The sequence below is a fragment of the Erithacus rubecula genome (genome assembly GCF_903797595.1).
Source record: "Erithacus rubecula genome assembly, chromosome: 12".
NCBI classification, from domain to species: domain Eukaryota; kingdom Metazoa; phylum Chordata; class Aves; order Passeriformes; family Muscicapidae; genus Erithacus; species Erithacus rubecula.
In genome coordinates this window covers 19,332,147-19,343,885 of record NC_136664.1, presented here as the reverse complement: position 1 = coordinate 19,343,885, position 11,739 = coordinate 19,332,147, and the positions used below count along the sequence as shown (strand labels likewise).

The window sequence follows — 11,739 nt, the reverse complement described above, 5'->3', positions numbered from 1 at the left end:
CTTCTGTCTCCTGATTTTACTAGACTCCATATTTTCTCATTTAATTTCCTTTTATTTTCCCCCTTCATTACTATTTTAATTTCCAAGCTTTTCTCTTCAATCTTTGTTCTCACTCCTTCTCTCTCAAGTACCCACTCTGCAAAAAATCTGAGCCCATATCCCATCCACAGGCTTAGAGAAGCAGCTATACTGAAAATATTACATGTGCAAACTAGTTTCTGCAAACTCCCCCATCTTACTTACAGTAAGATTAAAAAAAAAAAAAAAAAAAAAAAAAAAAAAAAAAAGGGATTTTAGATCCCTACAGCCTTTTCTGGAGATACTTTGGTGGATCTGCAAGCATGGCCTATATGCTTTTAAAATGTGGGGAGTCTTGCCCTATGACACAGACTGGAGTTGTAGAATCTGAGGACAGTGCTACATACTCGGTGAGTACAATTCTTGAATCCTGTTTGGCATTAATTTAAAGAGATTTTGAAGTCTGCTCCCAATCAGTGAATAATGCATAAGTCAGGGGTCAAAGAACCCTGCCACACAACGACTTTTGCCTCTTTGCACTTTAATGAACCTGTCCTGATTTCAATAGCTTAAAAAAATAGACGAGTATCACAGCCCCTGCTGGGGATTCAATGAAACTACAGAATGTAACACTTAGAGCTAAAGCCTCTGAAGCTTGGACAGCTTCACAGACTGTGAATCTCACCTCAGGAGGGCTCTGGGATAAGATAAGAGTATCACAGTGCTTATCTCTACATAGAAATGAGTAAGATCTTCTTACATTTTCCACTGTGATTTATTTTTGGTGCTGGCCTGTGCAGGGAAGTAAATTCAACCACTCTTCTCTGCATACACAAGATTTGGTTGTATTCTGTGCACACCCATGCAACACTGCTTGTTTATCTCCTTTTAAAGGAGATGACACAGCAGCTTAAGAGTTTGTGCAATGAAGATTTAGCAAGACTATTTTAAAACCATATTCCCCTCACAACAAAGGAGCTAAAACAAAAAAGCAAGGACAGATGCTTAGGAGGAAGTTTTACTTACCAAAACTGCAGTGGTAAAACAGTCTCACCCTGCTCCTGAGTCCTGCCTGGCAACAGAACTTGGGCAAGAATGTGTAGAAAATCCCAGCCTACTTCTTCCACTAAAGTAATTTGGAAAGAAGGGATGGGTAGCTAATTGCTGTAGGACATTATTAGCCATGGACAACTGAAAATTCCAGAGATATAGAGGGGAGCTGAAGGGAGGAGGAACTGATGTTCATTGCCCTGTAGGATCTGTGGAGCTGCATCACTGCTGTGAGGCTCCAGTGTGACCAGGAATGTGGCTGGGACAGCTGGAGCTGCCTAGGAACCAGGTACAGGAGACAAAGACCTGGCAGAGAAGTGATTGACAACTCTGCCATCAAGAGCCAGCCCAAGCAGCAATCAGCCAGTGAGGGCCCTGGAGTGGCCCTGGCACAGACCCAGTGCTGGCAGTGAGGCTGTGAGCCAGTGCAAACAGGGACAGAGGCACTGACTGCTGGCACAGGAGGCAGCTTGGAGCACAGAGAGAAACACTGGGAAAAAGACAGAAATGTTAATCCTTGTAGGGAAATTACAACTAAATTTAAAAGCAGAGAACTGGGGGTACTGCAGAAATTTTCTCTTTTCTAACCTTTGGGAAAATCTTAATTCCATGACTAATGTTACAGACTAAGTCAGAACTCTCCTGTCTCAGTTGTAAAACCAACTGACAAAGCAGAACATTCTGTATTTCATCTTTCCACAGAGGACATTTCTGTATCTACACCACACCAAAACTTCTGACAAACTTGGCAGCAAGAGTGTCTTACCCACAAATTGGGTCTGCACTGATTTCACTTTATTAACATTGCTGGTACATTCTGTCTTCAGGCATGGGGAAATGACAGAAAAACCTGAGCATTGGGGAAATCTGGTAGCTGTATGTAACAAGTGAGGATCAGCTGGACTTACTACAATAATTGCAAGTATGACAACTGGGAAGAAAAGGTGAAAAGAAGGGAAATGTATTTTTTATCCTCAAATATACTTCAGGTAATTTTTTAAAATATCCTAATAATTTGCATATTATGTGCATGTTTAGACTGTAAACTATAGCTCAAATTTAAATTTGTTTTGTGTGCTTTTCTTATTTGTCTTTTCAAGGATCACTTTTTTCCAGAATTCTACTTTCTTTTCTTTCAACTTTCTGTCTTTCTTTTGCTGTAGATTTATCTGCAAGTATTCTTCATTTAGGTTGTAAGATGGCCATTCAACCAGACCCTCTCCATTAGGATTTCTGTAAGCAATAGGAAAGAAAAAGTGAGTGCCCTTCCAGTCACAGGGGAATTCAAATACACAAGTTAAGACTGAATCAATAAACCAGCCAATTCCCCATGGACCCTGTGCAAAGCAGCAATATTTGTCATGAATCTTGTGATTCTTACCCATTTCGAGCAAAGTTAGCCCAGTACTTCATTAGAGTTCTGCTGAGGTTCTTCTCTTCCTCTGTAACTTCACCTGAAAGACAACACACAGAACAGTTACTCTGTGTGACAGAAATCAAGACATTACTACTCCAGCAGCAGCATTTCCATGTCAATATGGTGTAAAAATTTGGCAATTGCAAGAGAGACACATCACCAGCAAATACAGCAAGCATCATGGATTTCAGCACTCCTCATTAATGATTTCAGCATAATTACCCCACTGTAAAAATCAGGGAATTCAGGAACACGAAAATAAAGTGATTTGCCTGTAACCTTCCAGGAAACTGAAGCAGAACCAAAAAACTCCCATGTGTCCTGCATCCCAGTAAAACTCTAGGAATCCACATGGCTGGATCCCTTTCCTGGATCCCATTCTAGTTTTGTGGGACTGAAATTCTCCCTATTATTCAGAGCATAGGCAAAGATTTCTTCATTGTCACACAGGATGGTGCCACTCCATTTCTCAGCACTTCAAAAGTATTTCTTTAAATATAGTTACACATAAAGTCACTAGGTCAGAATTATTCCAGTTCATGTGTGTTTTTAATTATAAATGCATCTCAATACACTAAGAAAAATGTTTGGTATCTTGAAGCCCTTCGTAAATTCAGGCAAAGAGGAAAAGAACTGCTCAGTGTTTTCTAGTGACAAGGTAAGCAAAGTAAATATGTATATATATACATATACATATACATATACATATACATATACATATACATATACATATACATATACATATATACATATATACATATATATGCACAAGACAAAGGCTCTGGTAACAGATTAACAAAGGATTTTACAACATAGCTGGATTGCTCCAAAGTTCAAAGGAGTAAAAGGAAATACTTTCACTAAGATTTGACCAGACTATGAACTACTGTGCAAATGATAAAAATAAAAGCAAGACAAAAATTGCAAATTCTCTTAAAATAAGCAGAATTTTTGTGTTGCTGTCAAAATAAGAACTGCTCCTAATCATGGGAAAGAAAGTACTCCATGCTGAGTATTACTGTCTTAGGCAAATGTAATTAAAGGCTATTGCTGGATTCATAATGTTCCTTGGGAAGTGGCATCATGTTTCTTAACTGTTTGGCAGATTCATTTGGAATGTAACACGTGGGATTCTGCCAGAAGGAACTTCCAGAATGCCATGCAAATTTTGGGAGTACACCCTTAATCCTCTCTCAGTGGACTGGTTCCATTTGAATAAATGCTCAAGTATAGATTAAAATGTGAGGCACAACAGACCTAACCATGAGATCTTCATACAAAAAATGAAACACTGGAACTCCACAACTTGCTCTGAACACAGCTGGAATCACTTCCTGCAAAAGAGACCAAGTTCCCCATTCTGTGGAGCCCGACAGCCTGTGGGATTTCCTGGAAAGGAGGAGACACTGGCCTAAACTCCTCAGGAAAAGAAGAGATCCTTGATTTCCTGCTTCCCAAACACTCTGAAAGTTTAACTGACCTTTCCTTCAATTTCATTTTCAGCCAAAGCTATTTGTCAAATTCATGCACAGTGCTAGGATAATGACAGTGACTTTTCTAGCAAATACCTTATTTTCTGAATTGCTGACAAGATGTGCAACTTACTGTGCTTCAGAACAAACAAACTATAAAGGAGAGAAGATGGAGAAGATGGTTAAATGCATAAGACCAGTTATGCCAGGAGAAAAGCTTATGGCTTGGTCTCACTGCCAATATATGCACTTTGATATGATGAAAATGAATAGAACACTGAATAGAAAAATGCCAGGGTTACAGGACCAATTCATGAGTGAGTGGTGTCTGTTCCTTACTGCGGAGCTGGATGTCCCCGGCCAGAAATGGTCCCCCAAAGACAAAACCAACTTCATCCCCATGGTCAGCCTTCACATAGTCTGGTTTGCTATCTCTGAATGCACTTGCCCGGTGCTGGTATTCAAAGAAGTAGGTGGGAGCTCCAGACTCTGCAAGACATAACATTTAGAGTTACAGAAGAGATACATAAACTACAGCTGTCATCAGCTGTCTAAACTACTACTTTAAACAAAGCTTTACACTGGGCACATCTCTAGCATAATTGTTATGTTCAAATGAAGAACTCAGCACTTGCATACAAGAAAGTAAAACTGGAAGATCCACCCTAAGGAAACTTACAGAAAGCAAATTATCAAATTATTTCCACTTTTGAGTATCTTGCCATGGCTTGCCTACACCTAAACACCCAAAAATTTACAGATCACAGAGCTGATGTCCCAAGTAGCCATGGGCCAAAGGACAAAGGTTGCTTTGATGTGTTTTAACTTTAAAGCTTGCATACTTCAGTTAGCAAACATTTACCTGTGTTACCATGCTCTGCTCTCAATATACTGTGATTATGAGCACAGTGCAAGACACTTATACAGAGGTAAGGGACTATGCACAGCCCTGCAGACCTGTATCATTCCTCACGTGCCCAGGGGGCATCTCAAGAAGGGCTGCCTACATATGACAGGATTTGTATGGGCATCATTTGATGCAGCCTGCAGTAGGAGGCTTGAGTGTCCCACTGCTGTTGATCAGCTTACCCCTATGATAGTTCAGTGCTTTAACAGCTGGCATGACTATTGTCATGTCCCCCAGCAGGTCCAGGAATCTGTCCCGGAGCTCTGCAGGGTCCTCTGTGTCTCCCAGATACTCATCTAAGATCATGGGCAGAAAATCTGAGGGTACATCCTATGAGATAAGAAACAAACAAACAATCACTGTCTGAATTAGCAGCTAAAATTGCCATTTTTTAAACTTCTGAGATTCTGCAAAGGCACAAATGTCCAGGACAGCACCCATGTTGATGGGTATCAAAACCTATTCATGCTTTTGTGGGCAAAAAATACCAAACAAACCAACTACCTCAGGTCAAATTTGCACCGGATTTATGTGGGTTAGAACTCTACAGGAATAAGTGTAGATCCAGCAATTTCTCCTGACAGTATCTTTGGCTTCTGTTTTCTTCAGGAGAAGAGAGATGGGAATCATGTGAGTAAATTCTCAGTCCTTGAAAGATTTATGGACCATTAGACAAGAGGACAAGACCAATGGGATCTCCAAACACAGTGGAGATCCTACAGTGTAAGTTTTCTGGGTTAGAATTTGCTGCTTGGAAGATACACCTCAAAATTAGGAGTGCAAAATATCTACTTTAAAAGCTGCATTTAATGTAGCTTTTAAACACACTGAAAAATACACCTTGAAACTCCCTAAGCAGGAGATTAGCCATGAGATACCTTAACATTAGGGATGCTATTATCCTATTAGTATTAGTAATTACTTATTACCCTATTACTATTAGTAATCCCACAAATATGTAAGATAAAAGTATTGGTTGAGGTCTAGAGTGAAAAAGGTTTTTTCCCAAATCCCAGGTCTCACTCAATCCTATTTCTATGTAATGCCCTGGTCCTGTCAACTTTGCTGGGACTCTCCCCAAAGCATAACCTCAGTCCTCAATAACACTATGACTCAAGCAGTGAGACTCAAATCTGTTATCTAAATGAAAAAGAAAATTCACTTCTCAAATTAGATTAGTGCAGCAGTACTTACAATCATTGGTAGAAAAACCTCTACAGTTGAGGCAATTGATTTTCTATCTCCTATTTCCCTCAAACTTCTCATTTTTGATGTCTGTACAGAGAAAAAAAAAACAACATTATTAGTTCCTTTCAATGTCTCTATTATTTTAAACAATGGAACCATATTATTCCATTAATTCTTACTACAGGTGTTCACTTCTGAAGTATCATATCATATTCAAAAGTGCAACACAATGCAGCAGCTGTCTTGAAAAGCTTGTTTTTACTGCAGTAAATGTTGCCTTGGTTTCTACTTAAGCCATTCCTAGTACACAGTTCATTCTTAAATCAACATTAAGAAACTTGTAAGACTAGAAAACATGAGGGCAGAGTTGAAGCAAAAAGCTGCTTCTGTCTCACAGGCTTATTTTCATTCTGTTGGGGGAAATCTAAAAAGTCACTGGCAGTCTGTCTCTAGTCCAATTGTTTCAGCCCTTTGAAATAAAGATAATGCAGTGTTCCTCCTCTTTTACAGCATTACATAAAATAACTCTTCTGTCTGCAAAATAAATTGAAAAGATTTCCCTTTGCATTGCCCTTCTGGGACATAGAACGAGCATGCTCCCAGTGACAGTTGTTCCCTAGATTCAGAACAAATGCTTTGTACTACAGAAAGGAACTGGAATATTTAGGAATAAAAGAAAGGGACAAGAAAGAGAGAGGACACAAATCTGTCTCCTGCAGTTTTTGTGCACTGAGAGCATTTGCTCATGTTTTGGAGTTACCCATCGAGTTCCCAAGGGAAAGGGCTGGACACCTGCATTGTCCCCTCACTCTGCCCCAGATGAGATTTTCAAATGACAGCTCTTTCTGCAGGCTGGTAATGACACCCAGGGGAAACTGGTCTAGGTGGTCAGTAGCACATTTTTAAGCACACTATGTACAAACCCTGACTACTGAGCTTTGTGGGGGAAAGGATTTGCTTTATTGTCTTTCAGTAATAAGTCCTTGATTGTTGCATTCTTTTTCCTCTCACTGCCTGGATGAGGGATTAAAATTTTAGGATAAGAAAACACTGTACAAAATTATGTTCCAGCTGATGTGCCTGAGTAGTTTAACTGGCAGGATGAAGCTTCTCTCACCCTCTTGTGACCCAGTGCTTCTGGATCACTGCAGAGCCATGATGTTTACCTTGTTTACCTTGTTTATATTTCCAACAATGCAAAGACTTGTCCTATAACTTAACACCAACGTTAAAAACACATTTAAATAAAGAATAGACATTAAATTACTGATCTAATATTCCAGCCAAATTCATTGTTGGTGACTCCTATAATGTATGGGACTGCATTGAATTCTTTTGCAGCCAATATCTCTTCAGGTGGCTTATTAAGAAACACTCCATCCAAAACTAAGGGTAGAAATGAGATGTCCTGAAGGAAGAGAGAAAAAAAGAAATCAAATTAGTTGTTAATAGTATTTCCATTTTTTCTTTCAAATCATGTAAGATGTCCACATTAAATGTCCTAAGTGCAAAAAAGGGCTTTAAGAAATTCAAGGGTCTACAGCCACTGTAACATAACTTTAGTTTGGCACAGGAGTATAAAATGCAGGCCTGGCTGGGTCAAGGCATAGTGGAATGTAATGGGTTCCTGATCCTGTGCTGTTCTGACATTAAAACATAGGGATGCTCAAACATTGCTCACAACTTCACAGGTGCTGTGACACTGTCAGTATTTCCAGGAAGAAATTACGTCTGAAATGATTTCCACATTTAAGGAGTATTTTGGCAAAAGATAAGAAAAATCAACTTTGGAATGGACCGCCAATGAACTCTGATCAGATGCTGAGCTAAAGTTTTGCAAGTGAGCCATTAAAAAGTTCTGTTGCCATGAAGTCTCACCTACCTTGCTTTTATGGATTATGTGCTCTGCTTCCTGCTTCCTCATGCAGTTCAGCAGAGAGAGGGAACTGCTCGCCTCACACTTGAAGATACTGGCAATTTTCTGAAAATTATCAACAAAGATAAGCACTGTTGTAAAGCCATGATACACACTGCTGTTAATAGCTTGTTTTAGTGGCAGGTTTAGGTGAGCTTGATAGATCTTTGAGTGGTTTATTTTACTGTAGAAATGCTACAGTTCGATCACAAAGTGAAATCATTCTGGTGTACCTCTCTTTCTTGCTATATTTCCATTCACTATTTTTCAAATTTTGCTGTAGAGATAATACAAGCTTGTAGCATAAACCAAATTAGGAAAGAAAATTCAGAAACATTTACATTTTTACTATCTGCCACTACAGGAAAAGATATTAAAAGGAAGTGATTTTATTTTAATTTTTTAAAATTTATTTAATTAATTTACTTCACATAAAGGCCCTTCCTAAAAGACTGTAGGTCAATGAAAAATGGAATTCTTCTGAATTCTTGTTAAACTTTCCATAATAAATGCCACAGTTACTGTATACAGTACAGAAGGTATGAAAATGGACATTTGCCTAGCTTGGCATGTGTGTGACTGAAAATACCTTTGTCAGCTCACAGCTGTTATAATCATCCAGCTGTACAATCTAACACCAAACAGACCACAATTAAACAGGTGTGATGCAACAATAAATTGGATCAACTTTGTTGCACAGTATTCAATGAGATTTCCCCCTTTTCTCTTTTAAACAAATTATCACATAGAAGTATCCTATTTTAGGCTATAAAGACTTTAAAATGCAAAAAATGAGCTTACCTCAAGATCTGTTGAAAGATGAAAATCTTTACCAGGAGGGATTATAATTCCACTCTCTGATATTGCTTTATGAAAGAGACCCTTAGATAAAGGAGATAATACCTGCCAAGGAGGGAAGAACAAAAAAAAGTATTTATTCTATATTAACATCCTTACCACATACTTTTATGCTAGTTATAGTCTAGTCAACTCCTGGATTCAGTTGGGAATTTCATATCTTTATTTGCTAAATCTCCAGATTTTGACCAATGTGCTGTTAAACTTACTGTCAAAAATCAGATTAAGCATAAAATGTTACATTAATTGGGCTTTTGAAGATTTTTAGTTTTATCTACTATATACCTACATGTGCAAAAACAGAGCAAGATCCTGCAGATACCCCAAAGAGAGTGACAGATGCTGGGTCTCCACCAAAGTGCTCAATATTTCCTTGGACCCACCGAAGAGCTGCGACTTGATCCAAGTACGCCCAGTTCCCCCGGGCGTGCTCGTCACCAGTACTGAAAGGGAAGCAGCAGATCCACTCAGGAACAGTGACAGTAGCACAGCAAAGGCAATCTCAGCAATCTGTGTCTTGTGCAAAGTGACCCACAGCCCCTCATGGTCACAACTTGACCCCTGGCTCCCCTCCACTCTCTCCTCACCTCTGCACAGCTGCATCCCTGGCCTTTACCCTACCTTGAGTTTTTGCTTTACACAGCAAAGGATGGAAGCAAAGGCCAGAACAAACATCCTGTCCAGCACCAGATAAACCCAGCTATTATCTGGGCATATCTATTTGTGATAGCAGGCTGCAATCACATAACCATGCACATGCAATGTACAGACATTTCTCGGTGTTCTGAAATCCTGGTGTCAGTGAATTATGTAAACCACTGAAACAGTGGGAAACTGATATAGAAGTTCAAGAGATTTAGCAAACAGAACTACCCATGCTTTAAACATGACAGAAGTACTTTGTAAAAAGTGAAATAGGTGTTCTTACTTGAAGTATCCAAGGAGTCCCAGTCTGTACTGAATTATTACCACCACAACATTCTCGTAGGCTGACAGTGCAGAGCCATCATACCGAGCAGTACCACCAAATATAAAATTGCCTCCATGGATCCACACCATTACCTTGGAAACAAAAGGGTGAGACACACCTTTATGCACTGGTTTGCAGATTTCACTTGAAAAAGGAAAACAACATCACAGAATTAGGAACACCAAATCACTGAAGCATGATGGCTGCTGAGTTTCAGATGGGTGGACTTTGAATTTTAATGGTAATGTTATTTCTGCTTGTGCAGCATCACATTTTCAAAAGCAATTAAGTCTCTTAGGAACAGTCATTACTTGCAAGCTTTATAAAACACAAGTTTGTTCAATGGTTTACATACAGGTAACTTATCTTTCTTGCTTGAGCCAGCAGGGCTGTAGACACTCAGATACAAACAGTCCTCAGAAGTTTGGAATGCAATGTGTTTTTCTTTAAAGTTTTTTTCAGCTGTTTTCAACATGGACAGATCTTGAGGACAGCTTCACAAAAAAACAAAACAAAACAAAACAAAAAAAAGCAAAAAACAAGAAGCAAGGAAAAAAAAAAAAGCAGCACAATTATTAGTACTAAATCTGCAATAGCATCAATGGTAGAGAAAACACACTTCTTTTGCCCCTGGTTGAATTGAATCCCTACAGGCTGCTTGAATTTTTGAGAGGTGCAGCCTGTAAAAGCACATCTCCACACCTGTACTAGAAACACTCCAGTACAGGCAGTGTATCCACTACCAGATATAAACTCCTCAGCAAAACCAGTTTTCTGCACCCCGATAATCACAGCTCTGACCAGCACGGGCAGGTTCTATCTACAAACGAACAGCTCTCACAGTGGTGGGTGAGAAGTTGCATCTCTCACACCAGTCCAGGTTTCAGGTGGTTCAGGTGGTGAAAACCTCAAAGGTCCAAGAGGGGCTTTTGCAAAAGGAATTCCAAGAAAAACATTCACAAGCTTGTCTGTGCCCTTCACATTTATCTGTGTTCCTTTGAGCCGTCCAAGTGAAATAGTCACCTCTGGCTCAGCACCACTCTGTCCTAAGCAAGACAAAAGGTAAAAATAAAAGAAATTAGACTCCATAATTATCACACAGAACTTTTCTATTAAGTACTTTTAACTGACTATTTAATTTAGGACATTTCAGCTTATTCCTTTCAATTTTGTTCAGTTTTCATTTTGCTTTGGCACAGTCACAGACACCTGGAGCTAGGTAAGGCAGGGTTTAGTCACCGAGCAAATACCAGAACCATTGAAATTTCCTAAATGTATCATTCAACAAGATCTTAAATTGCTTTATGTTTAGAGAATTCGAAAATGTTGCTGCTTTCTTCCTTTTCAAAAAAGACAGCTTTCTTTTCATTAAATCATCTCAAAAACATTTTCATGTTCCAAAACCACTCATGAAGGCATTTTTGCAGATTGATAACCAAAGCGTAAGAGATTTACTGCCTTTAAAAAAACCATCGGAACTCGTCGGTGCAGTGGCTTCCCCGGGGAGCAGCAACAAGAGATCGCGGGGCTCACCTTGTGTGCCGCTCACCAGGAACGCGGCTTGGCAGAGCAAGGCGCAAAGCAGCGCGATGGGGCTCAGCGGAGACATCTTCACACCCCGCCGGGCTCTCGGCGATTCTCTGCTGTTTTAAGCGGAAGGAACGGGGACAAAGGTCCCAGCCGGGGCACCGGGTGCACGGAGCGAGCCCGAAGCACCCCGAGTGACCCGGCGCTGGGAACGGCCCAGCCCCGCCCGGGGCGTCAGCGGCAGGTCAGGCACCGCTGGCAGAGCGAGCGGGCACGGCCGAGCGGAGCGCGGGGCTCACTCACCGCCACAGCCCCGAAACCTGAGAACAGCGGAAACCCAGCAGAACACCGCGCGAACACAGCCACGGAACCCCGACACCAGCGGAAACCCAGCAGAACACCCCGCGAACCCAGCCA

At 40.3% G+C, this 11,739-nt stretch overlaps 1 protein-coding gene across 1 annotated transcript; it reads right to left on the bottom strand.

Annotated features, from left to right (window-relative positions):
- Nucleotides 1-1,972: 1,972 nt before the first annotated feature.
- CES2 (carboxylesterase 2) lies at nucleotides 1,973-11,501 on the bottom strand. Its single transcript, XM_079316220.1, has 13 exons — nucleotides 11,329-11,501; nucleotides 10,637-10,841; nucleotides 10,151-10,289; nucleotides 9,754-9,887; nucleotides 9,115-9,268; nucleotides 8,769-8,870; nucleotides 7,935-8,033; nucleotides 7,320-7,460; nucleotides 6,059-6,139; nucleotides 5,047-5,194; nucleotides 4,297-4,446; nucleotides 2,450-2,522; nucleotides 1,973-2,301 (listed from the first exon to the last, which is right to left on the bottom strand). The coding sequence occupies exons 1-13, from the start codon at nucleotides 11,402-11,404 to the stop codon at nucleotides 2,115-2,117; spliced, it is 1,689 nt and encodes a 562-aa protein (XP_079172346.1). The 5' UTR covers nucleotides 11,405-11,501; the 3' UTR covers nucleotides 1,973-2,114.
- Nucleotides 11,502-11,739: the final 238 nt, after the last annotated feature.

What these genes read in the sequence shown, in the direction of transcription:
- CES2 (XM_079316220.1), bottom strand. Translation starts at nt 11,404, where the DNA reads ATGTCTCCGCTGAGCCCCATCGCGCTGCTTTGCGCCTTGCTCTGCCAA. An exon ending in ATCTTTCAACAGATCTTGAG is followed by an intron (nt 8,034 to 8,768) that starts GTAAGCTCATTT and finishes GATAATTTTCAG; the next exon opens with AAAATTGCCAGTATCTTCAA. An exon ending in ACATAATCCATAAAAGCAAG is followed by an intron (nt 7,461 to 7,934) that starts GTAGGTGAGACT and finishes CTCTTCCTTCAG; the next exon opens with GACATCTCATTTCTACCCTT.